The 20303-nt window shown below is 35.3% G+C and overlaps 2 protein-coding genes across 3 annotated transcripts; one reads left to right on the top strand and one right to left on the bottom strand.

Annotated features, from left to right (window-relative positions):
• Positions 1-10076, bottom strand: mgarpb (mitochondria localized glutamic acid rich protein b). Of its 2 annotated transcripts, none has more exons than XM_056236207.1 (6): positions 9921-10076; positions 7020-7123; positions 6820-6892; positions 4354-4650; positions 249-938; positions 1-97 (listed from the first exon to the last, which is right to left on the bottom strand). In XM_056236207.1, the coding sequence occupies exons 1-6, from the start codon at positions 10060-10062 to the stop codon at positions 54-56; spliced, it is 1350 nt and encodes a 449-aa protein (XP_056092182.1). In that variant the 5' UTR covers positions 10063-10076; the 3' UTR covers positions 1-53. The 2 variants fall into 2 exon arrangements, with proteins under 2 accessions (XP_056092182.1, XP_056092181.1); XM_056236206.1 differs by having other exon boundaries at positions 4354-4653; positions 9921-10075.
• Positions 10077-10865: 789 nt separating this feature from the next.
• Positions 10866-19314, top strand: LOC130071400 (histone PARylation factor 1). Its single transcript, XM_056236195.1, has 8 exons — positions 10866-10977; positions 11536-11710; positions 12016-12202; positions 15897-15995; positions 16260-16410; positions 17121-17208; positions 17461-17633; positions 18721-19314. Exons 1-8 carry the CDS (start codon positions 10936-10938, stop codon positions 18853-18855), a joined length of 1050 nt encoding a protein of 349 aa, XP_056092170.1. The 5' UTR covers positions 10866-10935; the 3' UTR covers positions 18856-19314.
• Positions 19315-20303: the final 989 nt, after the last annotated feature.

Below are 20303 nucleotides of genomic sequence, written 5' to 3' on the forward strand. Positions count from 1 at the left end.
TACAGATTCTGTGGGTTTCACTTGCTTTCTGTGTCGCAGGTTCTGTGCAACATTCAGGCTTGAGCCATGGTCATCGTAACATTTCCACTTTCAACAGCTGTGGAAAAAGAAGTGCATGATGACTGAATGTCCAAAACTGATGTCCAATTAACAAGGTATATGTGTGGAATCTGGATTGCTACATCAGAATACTTGTTTGGGTAACAACCTGGTCTAAAGAGAGTCATTAAGGTATATAATTTGATTACCTTCCTCTGATGCCTTAACTGGTTTAGCTTCCTCCACAGAATCCAGCATCATTTCCGCAGCAACTTCTTCTGCAGACTCTGTTGTGGCATGTAGTGCTTCCTCCAGGTCTGTTGGTGGCGCTGTGAGCTCTGAATGTTCTGTTTCTGTGGCAGCTGGCTCATGACATAATGCTTTATCTTCCTCTATTTGTTGACCTACTGCCTTGACCGTCTCTGACGTCACCTCTGCAGATCCATAAATGGTATCATCTTCTGACAACATCACCTCGGGACTCAATGACTCTTCCCATTCCAAAATACTCTCCATCTTTGTAACAGAGGCCTCCTCTGATGAAGCAGGGCTTTCAGCATTAATTTCAGCCACAACAGGGCTGTCTGCCTCAGACTTGACATGGTCATCTCCCACTTCAATAGTTTCTTCTACTGTTTGAAGCGCTGAAGGCAGTTCCTCCAGTTCTCCTCCTTCTGTTTTCAGATTGGATCTACCGGGCTCCTCAACCTCAGCTTCCTCAGGCACTTCTGCTGAGACCTCAACAACCTCCAGCCCATTGAGGATCTCCACAGAATTGTTGTCCTCAGCCAACCTCAATGTGGCCACCAGGTGCTGATCTCCAACTGAAGCTGCTGCGATCTCCCCTGTAGATCCAGCCAGGATTTTCACAGTGCTCAGTAGATCAGACATTGGGATAACTGCAACAAGATTAGTTTATTACAGAAATATATAGGTAAATATGCAATAAGTAGGCATTAAGTTGAATCTATTTTAGCTTTTTCTATCTATTTTATTTTTCTCTGAATTTGAGGGAAATTACGTCAGGCTTATCATCGTTAACTAAAGCTAAAACCATAAAAACCCATAAAACATTGTCATTACTTTTTATATATATATATATATATATATATATATATATATATATATATATATATATATATATATATATATAATAAACTTATTTACTTCAGATATTGCCAAAAGAACATTTCTCATTTTCATTTAGTTTAAGTTGAAGCACCAATAAAACTAAATAAACTAAAACCTAATAAAAACTAGACATATTATAACAAGAATAATAACAACACAGAACAAAATTACTAAAGCTTTAACTAAAATTAAAATGAAAACAGAATATAAATGAAATCAAATTCAAGTACAAAATCCATGTATCAATGATTCTAAGCACTGATTTACATTTATGCATTCAGCGGACACTTTTATCCAGAGTGACTTACAAAAGAGGAACATAAGCAATTTGTCATAGAGCCAAAAAAAATTAAATATTTTTTAAATTGTTTAAATTTTAAACAATATTTTTGATGCTTTTTTCCAATTTGTTGGTTGATTCAAGTTAGGAATTATTTGAATGGCTTCTGAAGCCTTGTATGTTCTTTCTGCAACTTTGTTCCAAATGAAAAAAAAAAATCCCGCAATAACATAAGTTAATGGGGGTATTTTTAGATTATATTACAGTAAAATAACATGGAATATGTTACAAGTGAGGTCAAATTCTTCCCACACATGCTAAGCTCATTAGATCTTCCGTTTGACAGTTTCTCAGAATCTTGCATTTAGATGGAAACATGTATTTAACGATTTATTTTAAGATTTATATCTAATATGTCCTCATGTTCAAGTCCTTGAAATTTGCTTGCGATATATGGATGTCTATACAATATTTGTACAGTATATAGTTTGACCCAGAGCAGCAGGGGGCAGCTTACTCTTTGCTGAAGAGCACACATACTGTAGGACATGAATCGGAAAGATTCTGCAATCTTCAAAGCTGGATTTAAAGGTGGTAGGAAATCTTCTTAAAACACCATAAGTGGCATAAATCTCTAAGATGATTAAATAATCAACACACATAAGAGGGATTTAGATTAAATGTAAGAGATGCCTAAAGCGTCTCCGCATAAAGTTATTATAATCAAGCCAGTTTGAAAACATAAGTATAAAAACTATAGACTTTAGGAGGAACAATTGGGATGCATTTGCAAACATGAGGGAGTGGGGTTTAATCTGTATTTGGGACTGTGAAAAAATTTAAAGCAGATTATCTAAACTATAAGCAAAGCATCCTGATTGAAAACACAATAGGAGCTATTCTACAACAATATACAGAAATACAAAATATAATGTAAATGCACTTGCAGCATAGAAAAGAGTATTATGATTTGTTCATTATTTTTCTTTTAAATTACAGTTCATGATGTAAAGGGATACAAAAAATGCATGTAATAATGGCACTGAATTCAGACTCCAAAAATAATCATATTTTTTAAGCACTTTATTTAGGGAATACAAATAGTGTGTCAGTTTTAAAAACTATCAACATAAATTGGTCGAGCCTAAATTCCAAAAAAGGCATTGAGAATAAGAGCAAATGTCTAGTGTCAAGTATTATGACGGGTAAGTGACACTGGAACAATGTTTCCTTATGATATTTCACATTTTAACCCTCTGGTGCTGTTCAGTCATTATTGACCGACAAATGTTACGTTTTTTTTTTTTTTTACTGCATCGGAATGGTATGAAATGTGGTAATGTTTTGGCACTTGCTGTACACACACACACACACAAATCATGATTCAAAAAGGTTTAATGGTACTGAGAAGAAGAAAAAAGTCACACTTGTATTCCTTGCAGAATACAAAAAATGACCAGATTGGAAATGAATGGAAAATTATCCTATCTCAAATTTGGAACATAATTTGTTTAGATTTACGACCTTGATTTTCTCACAGTTTTAGAGTAAAACATGTTTTTGGAAAATATATATTTCATATAAAAAAAATTAAATTCATTTTTTCATAACAATAAGCTTAAACTTTTATAACTTTAAGTTTACCGGTACTTTTTTTAAGTTTTATTTTTTTTACTTTTTCACTTCAGCAATAATCTGCCAGGTGTCTTTAAAAAAAGAGACCAAACTTAAGTCTGCGCGTCAAAGCATTCAAGATGTGTGACGGTTTAAATTGGAAATTTCATTTTCAGGTGTATTCTCAAAAAGTGAATACATGGATTATTTATCACTACTGCATAAACATAATTAAGTACCATAAAATCAGCTAAAGATACAAATTAGTGGATAAAAAAAAAATGACTGAACTGAAATATAGTACATTCATTTCATTTTTGACCGCCACGTGAGAAGCACCAGAGGGTTAAGAGATATTCACAGAGATGATAAACTGTTCGGTAATAGGCACGGGGGTTTGCCTCCATCCCAAAAGCTGAGAGAAGTCAATATTCACATGTGGAAAAACAATGATAAAACAAAAAAAAAAGATCTCCCTTGAAGACAGAATTGCTTATAAGACCATGGTGGTTTGGAATGCATGTCTTCAAAGTAGGTCAGACACGTTTAAAAATTGGCCACGCTCCACAGAAAGTCAGTAAAGTTATTCTGGGAAATGAAGTGTGTGTGATATATATACAGTATAAATCACACACACACACAGTATACACGGTAAGTGTGTGCGTGTGTATATTTTACTCAATTCAAAACTAGCAACTGGACTGGAATTCAGTTCTGAATGAATCACAACCCTGGCAAGTGTCCATAAAATGTTTGCATGTTCTCGTCGTCGAAAACAAAAACAAAAAAACATTGTCAATATGAGTTATTTAAGACAAATGTTTCCCTGCACACGCATGAGTGAGGGCATGTCATGCATGGCAACAAGTATTATAGCAGGCACAACCACTGGTCGTGAAGGAGGAGACTCGAGGTTAAAAAAAACACAGATGTGATATAATATTTAATTTTTTCAAGTGTCAAAACACAGACTGGAATAATAAAAAGACCACTTGCAATTTAAGTAAATTGCCATGTATTTATTTTCTTATCTTCAACACTTGTTTTTGTACAGCCTCAACCTCTCCTCCTCACCGTCAATGTGGGATTAGAACCCGCTAGAGTTCACAAGGTGAAAAAGGACACTTCTTTTTGCTCAGAGGACACAGTCAATCGGATAAAAGGAGCACAACAGAGGGAGTCTCTACAACTTATTGGAGCGTTCCAAGTGGGGTTGGGAAGATTCACATTGGGGTTTACATCTAGACTGCTCAGTATTCAGGCCGCTTCCTCAACAGAAGACGCCTCACCAGTTGTCTCGGCAATAGGAGCCGCAGTCTCAGCAGCAACATCCTCAACAACAGGTGCAGTAGGTTCCTCGGCATCAGCTGCTACTGCCTGTACAATGGCAGGTTCTGCCTCAACCACCATTGCTGCATCCACCACCATTGCTGCATCCACATGTTCTGGGATCTCTTCAGCCTCCGCATCAACCACTTCTACGACGAGTTCTGCTGCTGTGGCTTCAACAATAGTGGTGTTTTCAGCTAATGCGGTTTCCACAATCGCAGCTGCTTCTGCTACGGAGGCCAAGGTGGCCACTGCTCCTACTTGGAATACATTAAGCAGGACTTTAAGAAAAGGCAGAATGATCCAAAGAAAATCCAAGATCAAGTGTGATTAAAAAGATAAAGCAGACTTAGCAAAAGTATTCTTACACTAAATGAAGAGGGTTAGCATCAAAAGATTTTTCATTAATTCCATCTGTCATTAAAGCGATAGTTCACCCAAAAATGAAAATTCTGTCATCATTTACTCACCCTCAAGTTGTTACAAACCTGTATGAATTTCTTTCTTCTGCTGAAACCCAAAAGAAGATATTTAGAAGAATATTGGTAACCAAACAGTTGATGGGCCCATTGACTTCAATAGTATTTTTTTTTTCCCATACTATGCAATTGGTTCCATCAACTGTTTGGTTACCAATATTCTTCAAAATATCTTCTTTTGTGTTCAGCAGAAGAAGAAGAAAACAGGTTTGGAACAACTTGAAGGAGAGTAAATAATGACAGAATTTTCAGTTTTGGTGAACTATCCTTAATAGAACAACTTTAGAGATTATGAGAACAGGACGATGCACAGATAGATAGCGGAAACCATTCATTCAGATTAGCAGCAGGCTCAACCGACTTTGAGTCTAAGCTCTTAGAGTTAGCATTAGAAACTTTTTTTGGAGCTTAAAGTGAACCACACTTGCCAAATACCTCAGAACAGGACAGATTTGATTATAAAGAACCTGAATGGATGCTTGATTGGCTCAAGATAATGGAGACCCATCACCAAGCAAACATCAAACAAATAAATGAGCAAGATAGTTAAAGGATTGGTTCACACAATTTTTAATTTTGCATTATTTATTTTCTTTCTTCCATGGACCAAAAAAAAGGGAAGAAATTATGAAGATGGTGGTGTTTCAGAAGACATACAATGTGACAAAATACAAAAAAAAGTAAAATAAAGTTATATGATTATATTATATTCAGTCAAGTAAGAATATAAAATTATATACAATTATATGGGCTTGGAATAACATTTTGGGTGAACTATTCCTTTAATAAACAGTTATTATAAGTGATATCATGAAACCAATTTTATATGTTGAACATATTACCGTTCGAAAGTTTGGGGTCAATATGATTTTTAATGTTTCTGAAAAAACTCTCACCAAGGCTGCATTTATTTAAACAAAAAACAGTATTGTATATTAAACATAGTACTATTGCGAAATATTATTACAATTTAAAATGATGGTTTTCTATTTTAATATATTTTCAAATACAATTTATTCCTGTGATGACAAAGCTGAATTTTCAGCATTTATTAGTCTTCAGTGTCACACAATCCTTCAGAATTTTTCCAGGATTCTTTGATGAATAGAAAATTCAAAAGAACATAATTTATTTGAAATAGAAATTATTTTTTAATCGCTATTTGTTACGTCTTCATTGTCACTTTTGATCAATGTATTGCATCTTTGCTGAATAAAAGTAAAAATGTATTGACCCAAAAGTTTTGAACAGTAGTATTAGTTAATATGATAATATAAAAGCATTTTACAAAGCTCTAAGTTTACTTTACTAAGTGTCATCCATCATGCTAACTTTAAAGTGCCTTAGTTTAAACTGTTTGCAAATGCCAAAACAAGTTTTGCAACTAATTTTGGAAAAGTGCTTGTGAGATATGTGATACATGTTGCTGCAGGTAAAAAAAAGGAAAAGACAGACCAAAATTTATAGAAAAGTTGTTATTGACTACTGACTGAGTGCATTTAAAAAAAAAAACAGACATGCTGCATTTAAAAAAAAAAAACCCAGACATGCTGTTAAGACAGGCTAAATTTATACTCACCTTCCTCACCTAATGGGAGAACAAAAAGTAAGGTGGTTAACAGCACGCAAGCAAGAGAAGTAAACAAGTGAAAGCTGCTCTAAATGTAGCTAGCTTAGTGGCTGCTGGGTAACTGCAGAAAGAGGATCACGCCCGAGGAACTGCAGAAACACACACATACCAGAACAGGCCTGACTCGCAGCACCCATCAATTCAATGAAGCCAGGAATAAAGACCTCTGAATGGGAATCTAATCCCAGCTGTCTTTGTAAATTATTCCGCTTTACTGATGATGAAAGATTAACTAACAGGCAAACTGAAAACAGGTTTTCATCAGCAAAAACAAAACCACTACAGCAAATAAATAAATAAATTTAAAAAAATCTTACTTTTTGGTCTGGCCTCGAGTTGTGCGATTCTTTCATTATATCTTGCACTGTCAGAGTTTATTGTCTTATAAGCCTGTAGGAGGAAAATGGGGTGAAAAAGCATAAATGGATGCTATTATTATTATTATTATTATTAACACTTATAATTAACACAAAACCAAAGTTTTCTAAAACAGGATGAAAGAAGTAAAAATACATACATAAACAAGAGCAGCAGTAAGTGAGCTTCCACCAATCACCATGTAAGCCATGTTTGTCCCGGACGCAGGTAGCCCAAAGGACATCTGTCGTATAGGGAATACAGCTATTGAAAGATAAAGAGAGAAACGTATCAGTACATACAAACGTATGAAGCATTTTTGAGGCTAGCTGAGTCTGTTTTCCTTCACCATCCATCAATCGAATTTTAAAATATGAAAATCCATTACAGTGTTTTATTATTACCCCTAGAAAGCCTCCTGTATTATATTTCTACGGCCTCTAAATTATCAACATGATCAAAACTTTGCAGTATTTTTTCCTGAAAACAACAACAACTGGGGACTGAGTATCAAACCATTTCAATATTTATTATGTGCAAATTTAATTATATAAATGTGTATTGTCCCTCAGTTGCGATGTCATTCCAATCATTTGTGGAACAAAAGAGTGCAACAGGGTTCTGAAAGTAAAAACTAACTTTCATTTTCTTCATAGGAAAATTGATTTTGAATGATAACTTTAAAGACAGACCAACTGTAAGCAATGAGGTTGAGCTAGATCCATGATATTTGTCTCAGCCCGCAATATTGCAGCTTATTTTTTCAAATTTAAAGTCAACGACTCAACGTGAACCAGAAGTTGGGACCGACCTTTGAAGCACTGTGAATTACGTATTTGGGTCAATGATGGCTGCATCCGAAATCACATACTCTCTTGATAATACTTATTTTGAATAAGTAATTACTTTACAACTGCTAAGAAAAATGCATTCTATATAGTATGAATCTGTGTAGTATGAATGTAATCTGGATGTATACTACATTTGCCATGTTGCCCTAATGAAGTTAAGTCTTGTACACAGTCTTGTACCTTTGTCTTTTTGTCCGATTACAAAAACTTTGTTTGCTTCAAATCAAAGTTTGAAGTGTTGTGATTCACCCTGTAGCTGATTGTCCTGGTTCATATCTTTAAGAAGACTATCCCTATGGGAAAATTGAACGGAAAAAAATACTTCTGGAACCGGTGCTGCTGAGCAAGGCGGCGGGCACTAATGCACCGTTTGCGTCACTAATCAACTTCAGTGGAGGAGTCTGATGAGTGGAAATTTTAAGTAGCTTGCAAAGTTACAGGGGACCAGGCAAGCCTGATACAGCAATCATGCGTTTCAGGCTTTTGTGTCTGTGCGTTCATTTAGGCAAACACACATCCTCTGTGTAGCTGCAGTGAAGCAGCAGAAGGGAACACAATGTCCCACTGTAAAACCACCCCTCCTAGCCTCTCTCTAGAGCAACATTTAATCCCACAGGAGCACATGCACCGGACATGCAGTGTCTGTGCAAAACTGCAGTGTCACAAAATCCAGATCCAAAATCTGGACTTTAAATAGTTCCATTAAGTAATATCCAATAGAACAAAGCATGAATTTCAGGAACGACTGCAATAATAAGGTAACTGTCTGCACCAAGGTGGCCTGTGCCTCACCTCATTTATACATTTAATCTCATTTACGGCTGCGTCGCCGTCAACACACTGTTAAGGTGAAGGTAGACCAGCAGCAGGTGTCCAGGACAATGTGTGCGGAGTCATGCTCTCTGAAAACACTGAAAGCTGTATACATAAACACTGGCATAAATTTAACCCCATTGGGGTGGAGACGGCATGTCAGTGTGCAGAACCCTATAGGCAAATTCATGTTGGCAGAGAGCTCTGCATAGGGCCCTCTTCAAATATTTGGGTGGTTTTAGGAAATGCCTGAACAGATTTTGAGAATACAAAAGTTAAATCATGCACAAAATGCGGAGTCGGTAGAAAAACTGATTCGCCCTCAAAGTTAAAGTGGCCAGAAGATCTTCATATTTTAAAGCAATAATAAAGGCGCATGCAGTTCAAACTGAGTGAATCCTTTGACAGGAAATTAAATTTAAACAGATCAAATCCAGCTATTTCCCACAGATGCACTGGAGCAGGAAAGGGTTTATGTCGCTGTTATCTGTTATGGAAAACTCTGCATTAAAAAAAAAAACTCAAACATTTTGAAATAAAACATTGTCCATTAAAAAAAAAAGTCTTGAACAACAATTTCATAACATTTAACTTATCACAACAATCTCTATCCTTATCTTAACTCGTATTTCTTCATCTGTAATTTCATTGAAATTGTTTAATAAAGAAAAGCAGAAATTAAAATGGGAGTTTCCAGTTTTACCGGGTTGATTTCCTTTGGAATGCAGGGTCCTGCACAAATAATATATTCATTCCAAGGTTACAAATCATTATGTAAATTATGTGCAATAGCCTAAATATTAATAATACCATATAAAACCTTGCATTACATTAAAAATCATTAAAAAAATAAGCACAACATAAATGATATTCTAAACATTGTAGGCTAATACAAACCGATTAATCAAAGAAGAAGAAAAAACACTATAGGCTACAATAAACAGATAAAACCTCGTAATATTTCATTAACCTACATAAAACACTCATGACAAAAGAAGTCTTTCTAGTTTACTGAAAATGTGATGAATTGTTCAGCTTACATGAAGGAAGTCATATTTTGATATGATTTGTGAAATCCCTATAAACATATATAAAGTTGTATTTTCTATGTTTTAGGCATACTTGAATTTGATGAGCATATCTCATTTGTTACATAACACAAACATCAGAACTCAATGTTCTGGATTGGGGTTAAAGTCGTACCACTGACACACATACACACACACACACGCACATCCTTAAAAGATACGATGACTTTTTTTTAAATGTTCAACTTCATATTTTATGGTTTATGCATATTTTGTAACAACTCTCTTTTAGATTGTGAAGTGTAGGCTGGTGAAATTCATTCGATATGGATTGAATGATGTACCCATTGTAAAAGGATGTTTTCTTACCATTGCTGAATAAAGGAGTGAGGGATTTGCATGCCAGAGGTGCAAGTCTTTGCCAAGCCGCTCTGCAGAACATCGTTATTCCTGCTGTGAACCTAGAATCTGAGTTACTAACAGATTTACTCTCCACAAGCCTGTCTCTCATCCTTTTAAACTCCCACTGTCACCTCCTTCTGTGTCACGTCATGCATAATGTGCACGTGGTCCAGGAATATTTACCGCTATACAAAACTGGATTAATATAGAATTAACAAAAATCTTAATAAACTGCTGATTCTATTGCATTATATAATTTTTAAATATAAAATAAAATGAATGTTTAATTTATATTGGCCTACTTCTTCTCTGTTGACATTGTACAATATTATTGTTATTTTACATGTTTCCAGTTAACAATTTTTGGTTCCCAGAACGTTCATGTTATGATTATGTGTGAATATAATATAATCTAAATTTAAATTCTTGTCTAAATATTAAGCAAGAAATATTTGTCAGACTTTAATATAAATCCAAAAACGATATTCTTAAAAAGCTCATAAACTGAGCTGAGGTCATGTTATACAACTGACAACTCTAATTCATACCTAGTAGACATGATGCTATTTTAAAATATTGTCTTGAAACTTCAATTTCAGTTTCACTTCTGCCATGGATGTCATTATAGTCATAAATTGTATTTATTTATATTCATAATACAAATTATTCAAATAAACAATTAGCGTTTTGCTGCAAATGAATAAATAATAGGCTACACTGTTCGTGTTGTGTGAAAATACAATCACTTGTATGAAAAAAATAGACAAAAACATAATTTCCGTTTGTGCATTTTCAGTAGTTTTTCTTATTCATTAGGGAATTAAAAGAACATACATGCACCATAGACTGTAAATGCATATGATAACAACAAATCATAAGTCACTACTTTTATTTTGAAATCTCTACCGGATGTTCAGAAGTTCAGAAGTACTGGCTGCAGCGGCGCTTTGAGGAGAGAGATTGCGGGAAAAAAACAGCAGGCATGGCGCGGCGCGGGAAAAGAAAACCCAGGTCTTCGCCACAGGTACTTCATATAATTTTCATAATTTCGAGTAGTTCGAGTACAGTGTTCATGTATCCTTTTACGCTGAGTATTTACTGAGAGGTAGTGGGGTGCTCGTTTGTGAAAGATTGTGACTCATATAGATTGAACATCCACTAACGTTACACTTCAGTTATTTTGTTTGTACATTATACAATCCATATGATCAGTGCTAGTGAATATTATGTAAGTTAATCACTATGTGAATCTGTTTGTGTCTTCAGTGTTCATTAGCTGCAGTCTGTTGCAAAGACCCCAAATAACGTGTTCGTATCAGCACATCAGTTGCTAAACAATTTATGTATGCATCATCATCTGGCATAACTTAAGTTTATTGCGACAATTTAAATGTGTCCCTTCGATTTTAATGACCTTAATCTGCACCTTGCACATCTGTTTTCTTAGCTTAACTATTCTGTACTGGACTGAGCGTTTCTTCGTAGAAAAGTTATCGTCCGACGTCCTATAGTTTTTATTATTTATATTACTGAAATTATAATTTATGCCAATACAAGGTTATTAAAATGTTGCCTGTTCCAGACAGAAACACCAAACGGGGAGGTGAAAAAGCCAAAAGAAGGGCAAAGGGATGAAAAGACTGTTGTTGCAGGAGAAATGAGAGAAGAAGTGGAAAGATTGTACAAGCTAAGCATGCCTGACGATTTTTTCCAGTTTTGGGAATTTTGCAAGAGTCTTCGTGCTGACTGTCCACAAGGTATCTGTGTTATATTGATGGTTCTATATCCATACCATCGCTATTATCATACACCCTTAAAAATAAAGGTTCCAAAAGGGTTTTTGTAGCAATGCAATAAAAGAACCATTTGAGTGTGATGAATATTTTTCTAAAGAATCTTTTTCCACTAAAAGAACATTTTGTACAATAGACAGGTTCTATGGAATTTAAAGGTTCTGCATGGAACCATCAATGCTAATAAAGAACTTAATTACAGTTATGTGATTTACATGTCTTGTGGTAGTGATGTTTAATCGTTGCATGTGTTTTTGTGTGCTTTACAGATGCCCTAAAGGAAACACTTGGGCTTCAGCTAGTTGGGCCTTTTGATATCCTGTCCAAAAAATACAAATGCTCAACTTCCTCTCAACCCAACTTTCATCTTCATTGGCGCCATTTTTATGATCCCCCAGAGTTTCAGACAATCATATTGGGCAACGTAGACACCCAACACCACATGGGCTACTTCAGGTGACTATTTACCTGTGAACAGTGCAAATTGTAGTCCCTTACTGAATACAAATTACATGGTAAGAATTGTTGTTAGTAATGTAATCTATTACATTACACATTTAAGGTAATATAATCGGACTACTTTGTGATTACTTTTAGATTACTTTTGACCTAACTTGTTTGTTATTATCATTAGCCGCATTTCCACTGTCGGGCCAGTGCGGGCCAGGGCTTTAAACGGGCCGTGCCGGGCTAATAGCCTCGGGCCAGTAGCACCGGGCCTGCGTTTCCACTGTCAGGCCAGAAGCTCCACAGCGCTTCACTAAAACACGCCTCTCGGGAACAACGTCACACTAACCCATCATTTCACCAACAAATGGAAGTTTTATCAGAAAACTAATCAGAAATAAATCACTGGAAACAGCGTGCATTGCAAAACAAACATGATAAAAGCGACCGTTTGCTGAAATTTGTGTTGTTTACTTGAATATTTAAAACCCAAGGATCGATGTTTTACCACAGGTTTACAATAAAAAGTGATATATTGATCATGAATTAATGTGTTAAAATTGCACATTAGTCACACAGAAATAAATTACCATTAGGTTTCACAAAAGAAAGAGGACACGCTTACTTCTTCAGTTGCGTCTGTTTCTGTTTATTTGGTAGGCTAGTTACAGGACATATTTACATCACATTTAGAAAGAAAGATAATTTCTACAAATATATGCTACCAAAAATTAGGGATCGACAGATATGGATTTTTTTGTGCCGATACCGATTTTTTCCCCATCAGCCTTAGCCGATGACCGATACGGGCTGCCGATTTTCTTGAGCCGATATTTGGAGCCGATACATTTTGCCCCTCAATTTACATCATAAAAATGACATGATGTTAACAAATGTTACAGGTCTCAATTTAATAAAAGTAACATTTATTTAACGTAAAAAAATCAATATTTAACAAATAGTAAAAACATGTGAGGTAGAACAAGAACAAGTAGATAAACAATATTTAACAAATATTAAAAACATGAGGTAGAACAAAAAAAAAGTTCACTGCTGAAAATAAATATTTAAACATAAATAAAATAATTACACTATTGCACACAGTAGCAACCAGCATAATAAAGTGCACAGTGCACACTGTACTTCATTTTAAAAGTAACGAACTATTTACTGCCATGGTTTAAATTTTTCTACATAAAATAAAATGAGCATGTCTAGTCTCTAATATCACTGCGATGGCGAGGGAGACACACACCACACGCGTCCAAACCTCAGCCAGGTGGTCGCTGAATAAATCTCCCACAAAAAGCACGGAACAACGTTGGTATTACTTAATCCTATGACCAGTGTTCGTAACAGCTACCGTACGCATACTAGGGCTGTCAAAATTGCTCAAATGGCGTTTGTATATTCCCTCTAAAAAAACATATTTGAGCATATCGTCGTGCATTTGGTCATTGACGCGCATTACGTCAATAACAGGACAAATTAATACAAAGAGACATAACTACTAGTATTAATTAGCTTATTTGAAACATATTTGACAACGTATTACTACAAAAAAAAACGAGTAAATCAACTAATGGCCAAGACCGCAGCGCTCACTCTGGCTAGCCCGGACTCGCAGGCGCACTCTCTCTCTCTCTCGCACTCACCCTCACGCTCTCCGCGCATACCGGTTTAAATGAACAACAAAAACCAAATGTTGAGTGCTGATCAAGAGTTTTGTGCAAGCAATTTAAGGTATATAGCAGGCTTCATTCAGTGATTGAAACAAATACATTAATTGAAGTTTCACAGTACATAGAACCAAAACTGAGCGCTCCGAGCGAGCTGTGCTGTGGTAACATTAGTCTGCTACCGCGGGCGTGTTTTTCCACATTCGAATATTCATTTTCACCTTCAAAATTAATTTTTTTTTAAACTATTCGAATATATATTTGTATTTAGAATATTCATTGACAGCCCTAATGCATACTGAACGGATAGCCTACAGCTATTTGCAGCTCCCTAAATACAATGGCAAGCAAGCAGTTTTATAGACGAGTCATTCGCGTTTTCCATTTGGACCCACAAACTTGCTTAGCTATATAGTTGCAACCACATAACAGTTATAGAGCAATGTGTTTCCATTTTCAAAGTGTTTGACAATATTTCAGCAGTCAAACAGTTAAAAGATGCTTTGAAAGTTTAAAAGTTACCGTTATCTTGAAGCGCAGGTTGCACTCTGCTAGTGGGGGAGGGACAGTGCAGGGTCTGCACGTGAACTGCAGCGTCTCCAGCAGCACAGAGCTGCCTGTGGACGCCTGTCTATAAATAATGCCGGGAAAAAACTATCGGCGAACGCAGCAGCCGCGTATCGGCCGATTCCGATACACGTAAAAACCGCAAATATCGGCCCGATATATCGGCCGGCCGATATATCGGTCGATCACTACCAAAAATACGACCTGATGAGCTTTAGCACTTTCTCAACTCCCAGTAGGCTACAGATATTTTCAGTCAGATAAACAGAAAGCTCCCGAAAAAAAAGTTGCTTTATTTTATGATAGTCCGGTATAAAGAGACGAGACGTATGCTACTGACAGATAAAATAAAAACATGATTGTGATAGCCTTTAAGATTGGTCTGATTTCTTCAAGCGTTCACCATGTTTTTTTTACCATGCGGATCTTAGCTACTATGGTTACTATGGTAATGCAACGCGCATAGTCTTTTGCATCGCGTAGGCCTATACATATTTCTATCTTAAACGGTGATCATAATCCACATCGGATCACAAACAGAAGGCATTCAAACATGAAAGTGAGTTAAATTATTTTAAAAGTATTTAATGCTGACAGAATCATCCGGCGCTGTCGTCTCCAGACTCAGGTAAACCCCGCCTCTGTTCGTAACCACGCCTCTAGCCCGAGCTGGCCCGCTTTGGCCCAAGGTATTCGACGGGCCAGAAATCCTGGCCGTTGGCCCCGAGTAAGCCCCGATCAAGCCCCGGAAGTGACAGTGGAAACGCGACTGGCCCTGGCACGCACTAGCACGGCTCGGCCCTGGCCTGACAGTGGAAACGCGGCTATTGATTATTATCATTGATTATTATTGATTTAGGATAATCTTGTACCATATCGATAAATACAAAGAGAAAGAAAAATTATTCCATTGTTGAATTAAACATTACATTATGTCATGGTTTCCCAAATTAGGGTTTAAACATGAACAAAAAAAACCATTAAATATTTTATTTGTTTATGCTGAGCAGTCTCACAATTTTCCATGTAGTTAATAGTCGCACAAATCTTTTGAGAAAGGAAAATATAAAAATAAAAATAGAATTAGGGAGAATCAATGAATTCTGAATAATTTACTGACATTTTGTGAATATTTGATAATCATGTAATCAATAAAAAATAAGTAACTAGATTCTGATTTTAACATGTAATATAATCCAAATACAAGTATTACATTTTTGGAATATGATTACATAATCCATATTACATATAATCAGTTATTAACCAGCACTGCCTGTGAATGACATGTATTTTCGTAATTGGGTAAAACAATAGTTGCAAGGATTATTGCAAAAGCTAATTTTGGCACATCAAACTGCAACAACAAATTCATGGTTCTTTAACTTTAAAACATAATTTTTGTTTTTATAATAATGAGGTTTGTGTGATTCTCTAACTGTACTTGTCTCCCTGTTCAGAGATATACCTGATGCTTTACCTGTGTTTATTGGGGAGAACGAAGCCAAGAAATGCTGTACCATCACACAGATGGGGGACAACATCTTTGCAGCAGTTCTGTAAGTGTCTTTAATAGATAATAAAACTATAAAATTAAAATGGATGCTCATTTTAGGTTTAACTTTTAAGTTTTATTTTTTCTTCCCCATTTTTATTGAACTTTGTTTCTTTCATAAGTTTATTTTAAATGGTCCTTTGGAGTGACAAATGAATTAATCAGAGTAAAAGTAAAATGAGAAAATAATTATTTATTTTAAATGGGGTATTTTTATTTTTTTTCATATTTCTATTTGCACAATCTCTCTTTTGGTACACCAACCTAGGCTGTTTTTGAAGAAGAAAAGAAAGGAGAGGGGACAACAGAAGAACGAAGCTGCTTTGGACAGGTTGGAAGAAGATTTGAAGCGAGAGGCAGAGAGGTTGGATTTGCCCCTGGAGCAGAAAACTAAAGCAATGAAACAAAGAGAGAGAAAGGTATGTGCTGAAAATTATTTGACAGAACCACATATTTGTCTCTGTAAAACTTTTGTGGAGGTAACTGGCATGTTTTGACCTTTAAAGGGAGACTTTGCCCAAAAATGAAAGTTGTCATCAATTACTCACTCTCATGTCTTTCCAAACCCATAAGACTTTTGTTCGTCTTCATAAGCTAAATTAATATACTTTAATTATCTGACACTTTCTGCCCATCCATTAAAAGTCTATTCTCCCACAATTCTGACGGTTCAAAACGTTCATAAAGAGATTGTAAAATAAATCTAAATGAATCGAGTGGTTTAATTGAAGTATTCTGAAGAGACGCTTCAAGCAATCAAATCAAGCTTGAGCTTCCATTTTGAGTGCTCTATGTATGTCCACTAATCAGTGTTTATATATGAATAAAATCTTAAATTAAATCTGTACATCAAACGATTGTCTCTTCAGAAGATTTGGATTAAGCCGCTCGATTCATATGGATTTCATTTACCATCTTTTTATGAATGTTTTGAAGAGTCTTGAGTTTTGGTTAAATAGTCTTTCAGTGGAGGGACAGAAATCTCTCAGATTTCATCCAAAATATCTTCATTTTCGTTTTGAAGATGAGCGAATGTCATGTTTGGAACGATATGATGGTGAGTAATTTATGACAGAAATTTTTAGGTAAACTAAATCCTTAATTTCCAACATCTTTTATTTTCCTGCAGGTAGTCACAAAGACTTTTCATGGAGCAGGAATTGTGGTTCCAGTGGATAAAAATGATGTTGGATATAGAGAATTGCCAGAAACTGATGGTAAACCTCAAAATTTCTCACCCATTTTAATGATATTTTGCATTTTAGTGTTGACCCGATATACTCACGGCGAAGTTCTTTTTCGTTCTTCGTTTGGGGGTAAGTGAAGTATATCGGGGTCTTTGCAATGGCCATGTTGTGAAATAATGCTGCAGTTGCATTGCATCATGCAACATCAATATTAAAATTTGTAATGGGAGACAAAACAATTAGAAGACTTTAGTTTACCTCCTTTGTTTTGTTTACTTGTAGCAAGTCTGAAGAAGATTTGCAAAGTGATTGCGGAGGCCAAGGATGATGAGGAGAGGATGAAAGCTTTCGCGCCCATTCAGGAAATGATCACCTTTGTTCAATTTGCCAATGATGAATGTGATTACGGCATGGGCTATGAGCTTGGGATAGATCTGTTCTGTCATGGCTCACATGTAAGATAAACACGCACACACACAAATAATATTCAATCAAAAGTTCAACCCTAAATCTGCACACATTTATATTTATTCACATTTACATTGAAGTATTTCATGTGTTTTTTGCAGTTGTCTTTGCATTTGTATTTTTTTTAGTTCTACCACAGTTTTATCTATTCAAAATGGTAAATATTAATGCAAATTAATAATCAAACATAAAAAAAACATGTTGCTTTAAGTATTTTTCAGTTAAATAAAAAATTGTTTTAATTAAAATAATAATATAAAGCACAAAGAAACAAATCACAAGCAATAGAACAAAAAATTCTGTCATTAATTACTCATCCGCATGTCGTTCCAAACCTGTAAGACTTTCGTTCATCTTCAGAACACAAATTAAGATATTTTTAATGAAATCTGAGAGCTTTCTGTCCCTCCATTGACAGCTACACAACTGACACTTCAAAAAGTTCATAAAGAGATTGTAAAACTAATCCATGTGAATTGAGCAGTATAGTCCAAATTTTCTGAAGAGAGACGATCGCTTTATATGATGAACAGATTGAATTTAGGATTTTATTCACATATAAACATTCATCAACTTACACATGCTAAGATTAAGCCAGGATTAGGCTTTAGTTCAAGTAGGGCATTTAAGTAGCTTTTATAAACATGCCTTTGTGTCTCTTCATATGGATTCATTTTACAATCGAACTTTTTGAAGTGTCAAAGTGGTAGTTGCGTAGCTCTCAATGGAGGCACAGAAATACCTCAATTACATTCAAATATCTTCATTTGCTTTTTAAAGATGAACGGAAGTCTTATGGCTTCGGAGTGACATGAGGGAGAGTAAATGATGACATGATTTTTTTATTTTTGTGTGAGCTAACCCTTTAAGCCTAGCAGACAAATGCAGTGTTTGTGTCCACAGAATTTTTTTAATACCTGCATATAGCCGTTACCTTTAATAGCTTTTTGCTTTCCATCCAAGGCCTTCTTCCAGGTGGTGTGTCCTTGCACTTTGCAGACACATTAATAGCCGTTTCTTATGAGTTCTGCTGAACAACTGACCAATTGCCTTGTTTTGTTTTTCTTTTGGTAGTATTTCAATAAAGTGGTACGTCAGCTGCTGCCATTGGCATACAATCTGCTGAAGAGAGGTCTGTTTGGAGAGATACTGGAAGCGCACCTCGCCAGTCGTTCCCAAGACAACCTTGACCAGCTCTCTGCTGTCTGACGTATATTGAGTGGATAAGCTATTCAGAATGGCTTCCTGTATATGGTGTTCGGGGTGGGGTCAGAGACATTACACTGCACTAAATTACGCTGTTAGGTAGTGCTGCTTCATTGAATATGCTACAAAGCCCAAGAAAGGTTAGTTTCTTAAACCTGAATTACTCATACTTTTATAAAAGATGTATCGGATCATTAAATATAAGCATTTCGCTTTGCATACATTTAATTGGTTTAACTTAATTAAAAGGAATTGGCACATATGTATGTTTGTTTGTTTGTTTGTTTGTTTTTTAAAGGTAACTCTGTCTTCCCTTAAGCTTTTTTGGCTGTGCTTAAGGTTAGTCCTATTAAAAGTGAAATCAAATTGAGTTTTCTTCTTCAGGTTCTACATCCTGAGAATCAACATTTTGTGAGTAATACTGTGCCTTTCCAAACCTGATTCTCTTTCATTCACTGTCGGGTCCAGTAAACCATAGAAATGAGTTACAGCTGCTGAGAGTTCAGTATGTTATATGTATTATTTACGATTCTGCTTTCTGCATTTCCGTTAACATATTTTGCATAACCCAGTTGCTTAAAAGCAAAAGGTCCTTAAGTTTACCAGTTTATCTGTGCAGTAAGTCTTAGAACTTCACTGTGGTTTCAGATCAGTTTAAGCTTATTTTTGTGAAAGCGGAACGTACTATACATAGAATAAGCAGCTGATTCTTGTTTCTGATTGTTAAAATGGTACTTTTATGTAATCTGTACTGAGAAAATGAGTTTTCGGTGTCAAGTTATTACTGTTCACGTCCAGTACTGATTCAAAGTAGATGTTTAATAAAGTGTGTATATTTTTTATGTCGTATCTTTTTTTTTTATTGACTGTGCTGTGTGAGAAAAGATATTGAATCTGTAATATATTCAATCGCTATACTTGTGCTTGGACTGTAAATTTAAAGTTGTGTTGTTAGTATAGGAAGTATAGTTTCAGAATGCTTAGTGTACATTTAACAACATTTGCTACCCATATTTTGCTACTAAATCAGAGTAAAGCAGCATATTCAGTTTAGACAAAATGTAGAGATGGATATTTTTTTGTAATGCTGAGCAGATCATTTTATTTAATGAAATGTCAAGACAAACCGCCCCCCTCTTAAAATCTTTATCTAACTTTCTATCCATCTACTCACCCATCATCCATCTATCCTCTAAAATTCTGTTAAATTTACAGTAATCATTTACCATAATTTAGAAATACATTAACAACCAAAGCAATACACCATAGCCAATATTCATATGTATTAATTCATATTTCCTTTGTGTGTTTTATTCTCACTGTTATGTAGCCAAAGGGACTTTTTTTTTTTTTTACTTACAAAATGTTTTGTCTTATGTATTGTACATTCTAACCATAAATTTACAATTCAATCTTTTCATACTTCTCAAATCCAAACATTTGTTTTATGG

This window comes from Rhinichthys klamathensis, unplaced genomic scaffold, assembly GCF_029890125.1.
Source record: "Rhinichthys klamathensis goyatoka isolate OS25496 unplaced genomic scaffold, OSU_Roscu_1.1 h1tg000440l_1, whole genome shotgun sequence".
Lineage (NCBI taxonomy): Eukaryota > Metazoa > Chordata > Actinopteri > Cypriniformes > Leuciscidae > Rhinichthys > Rhinichthys klamathensis.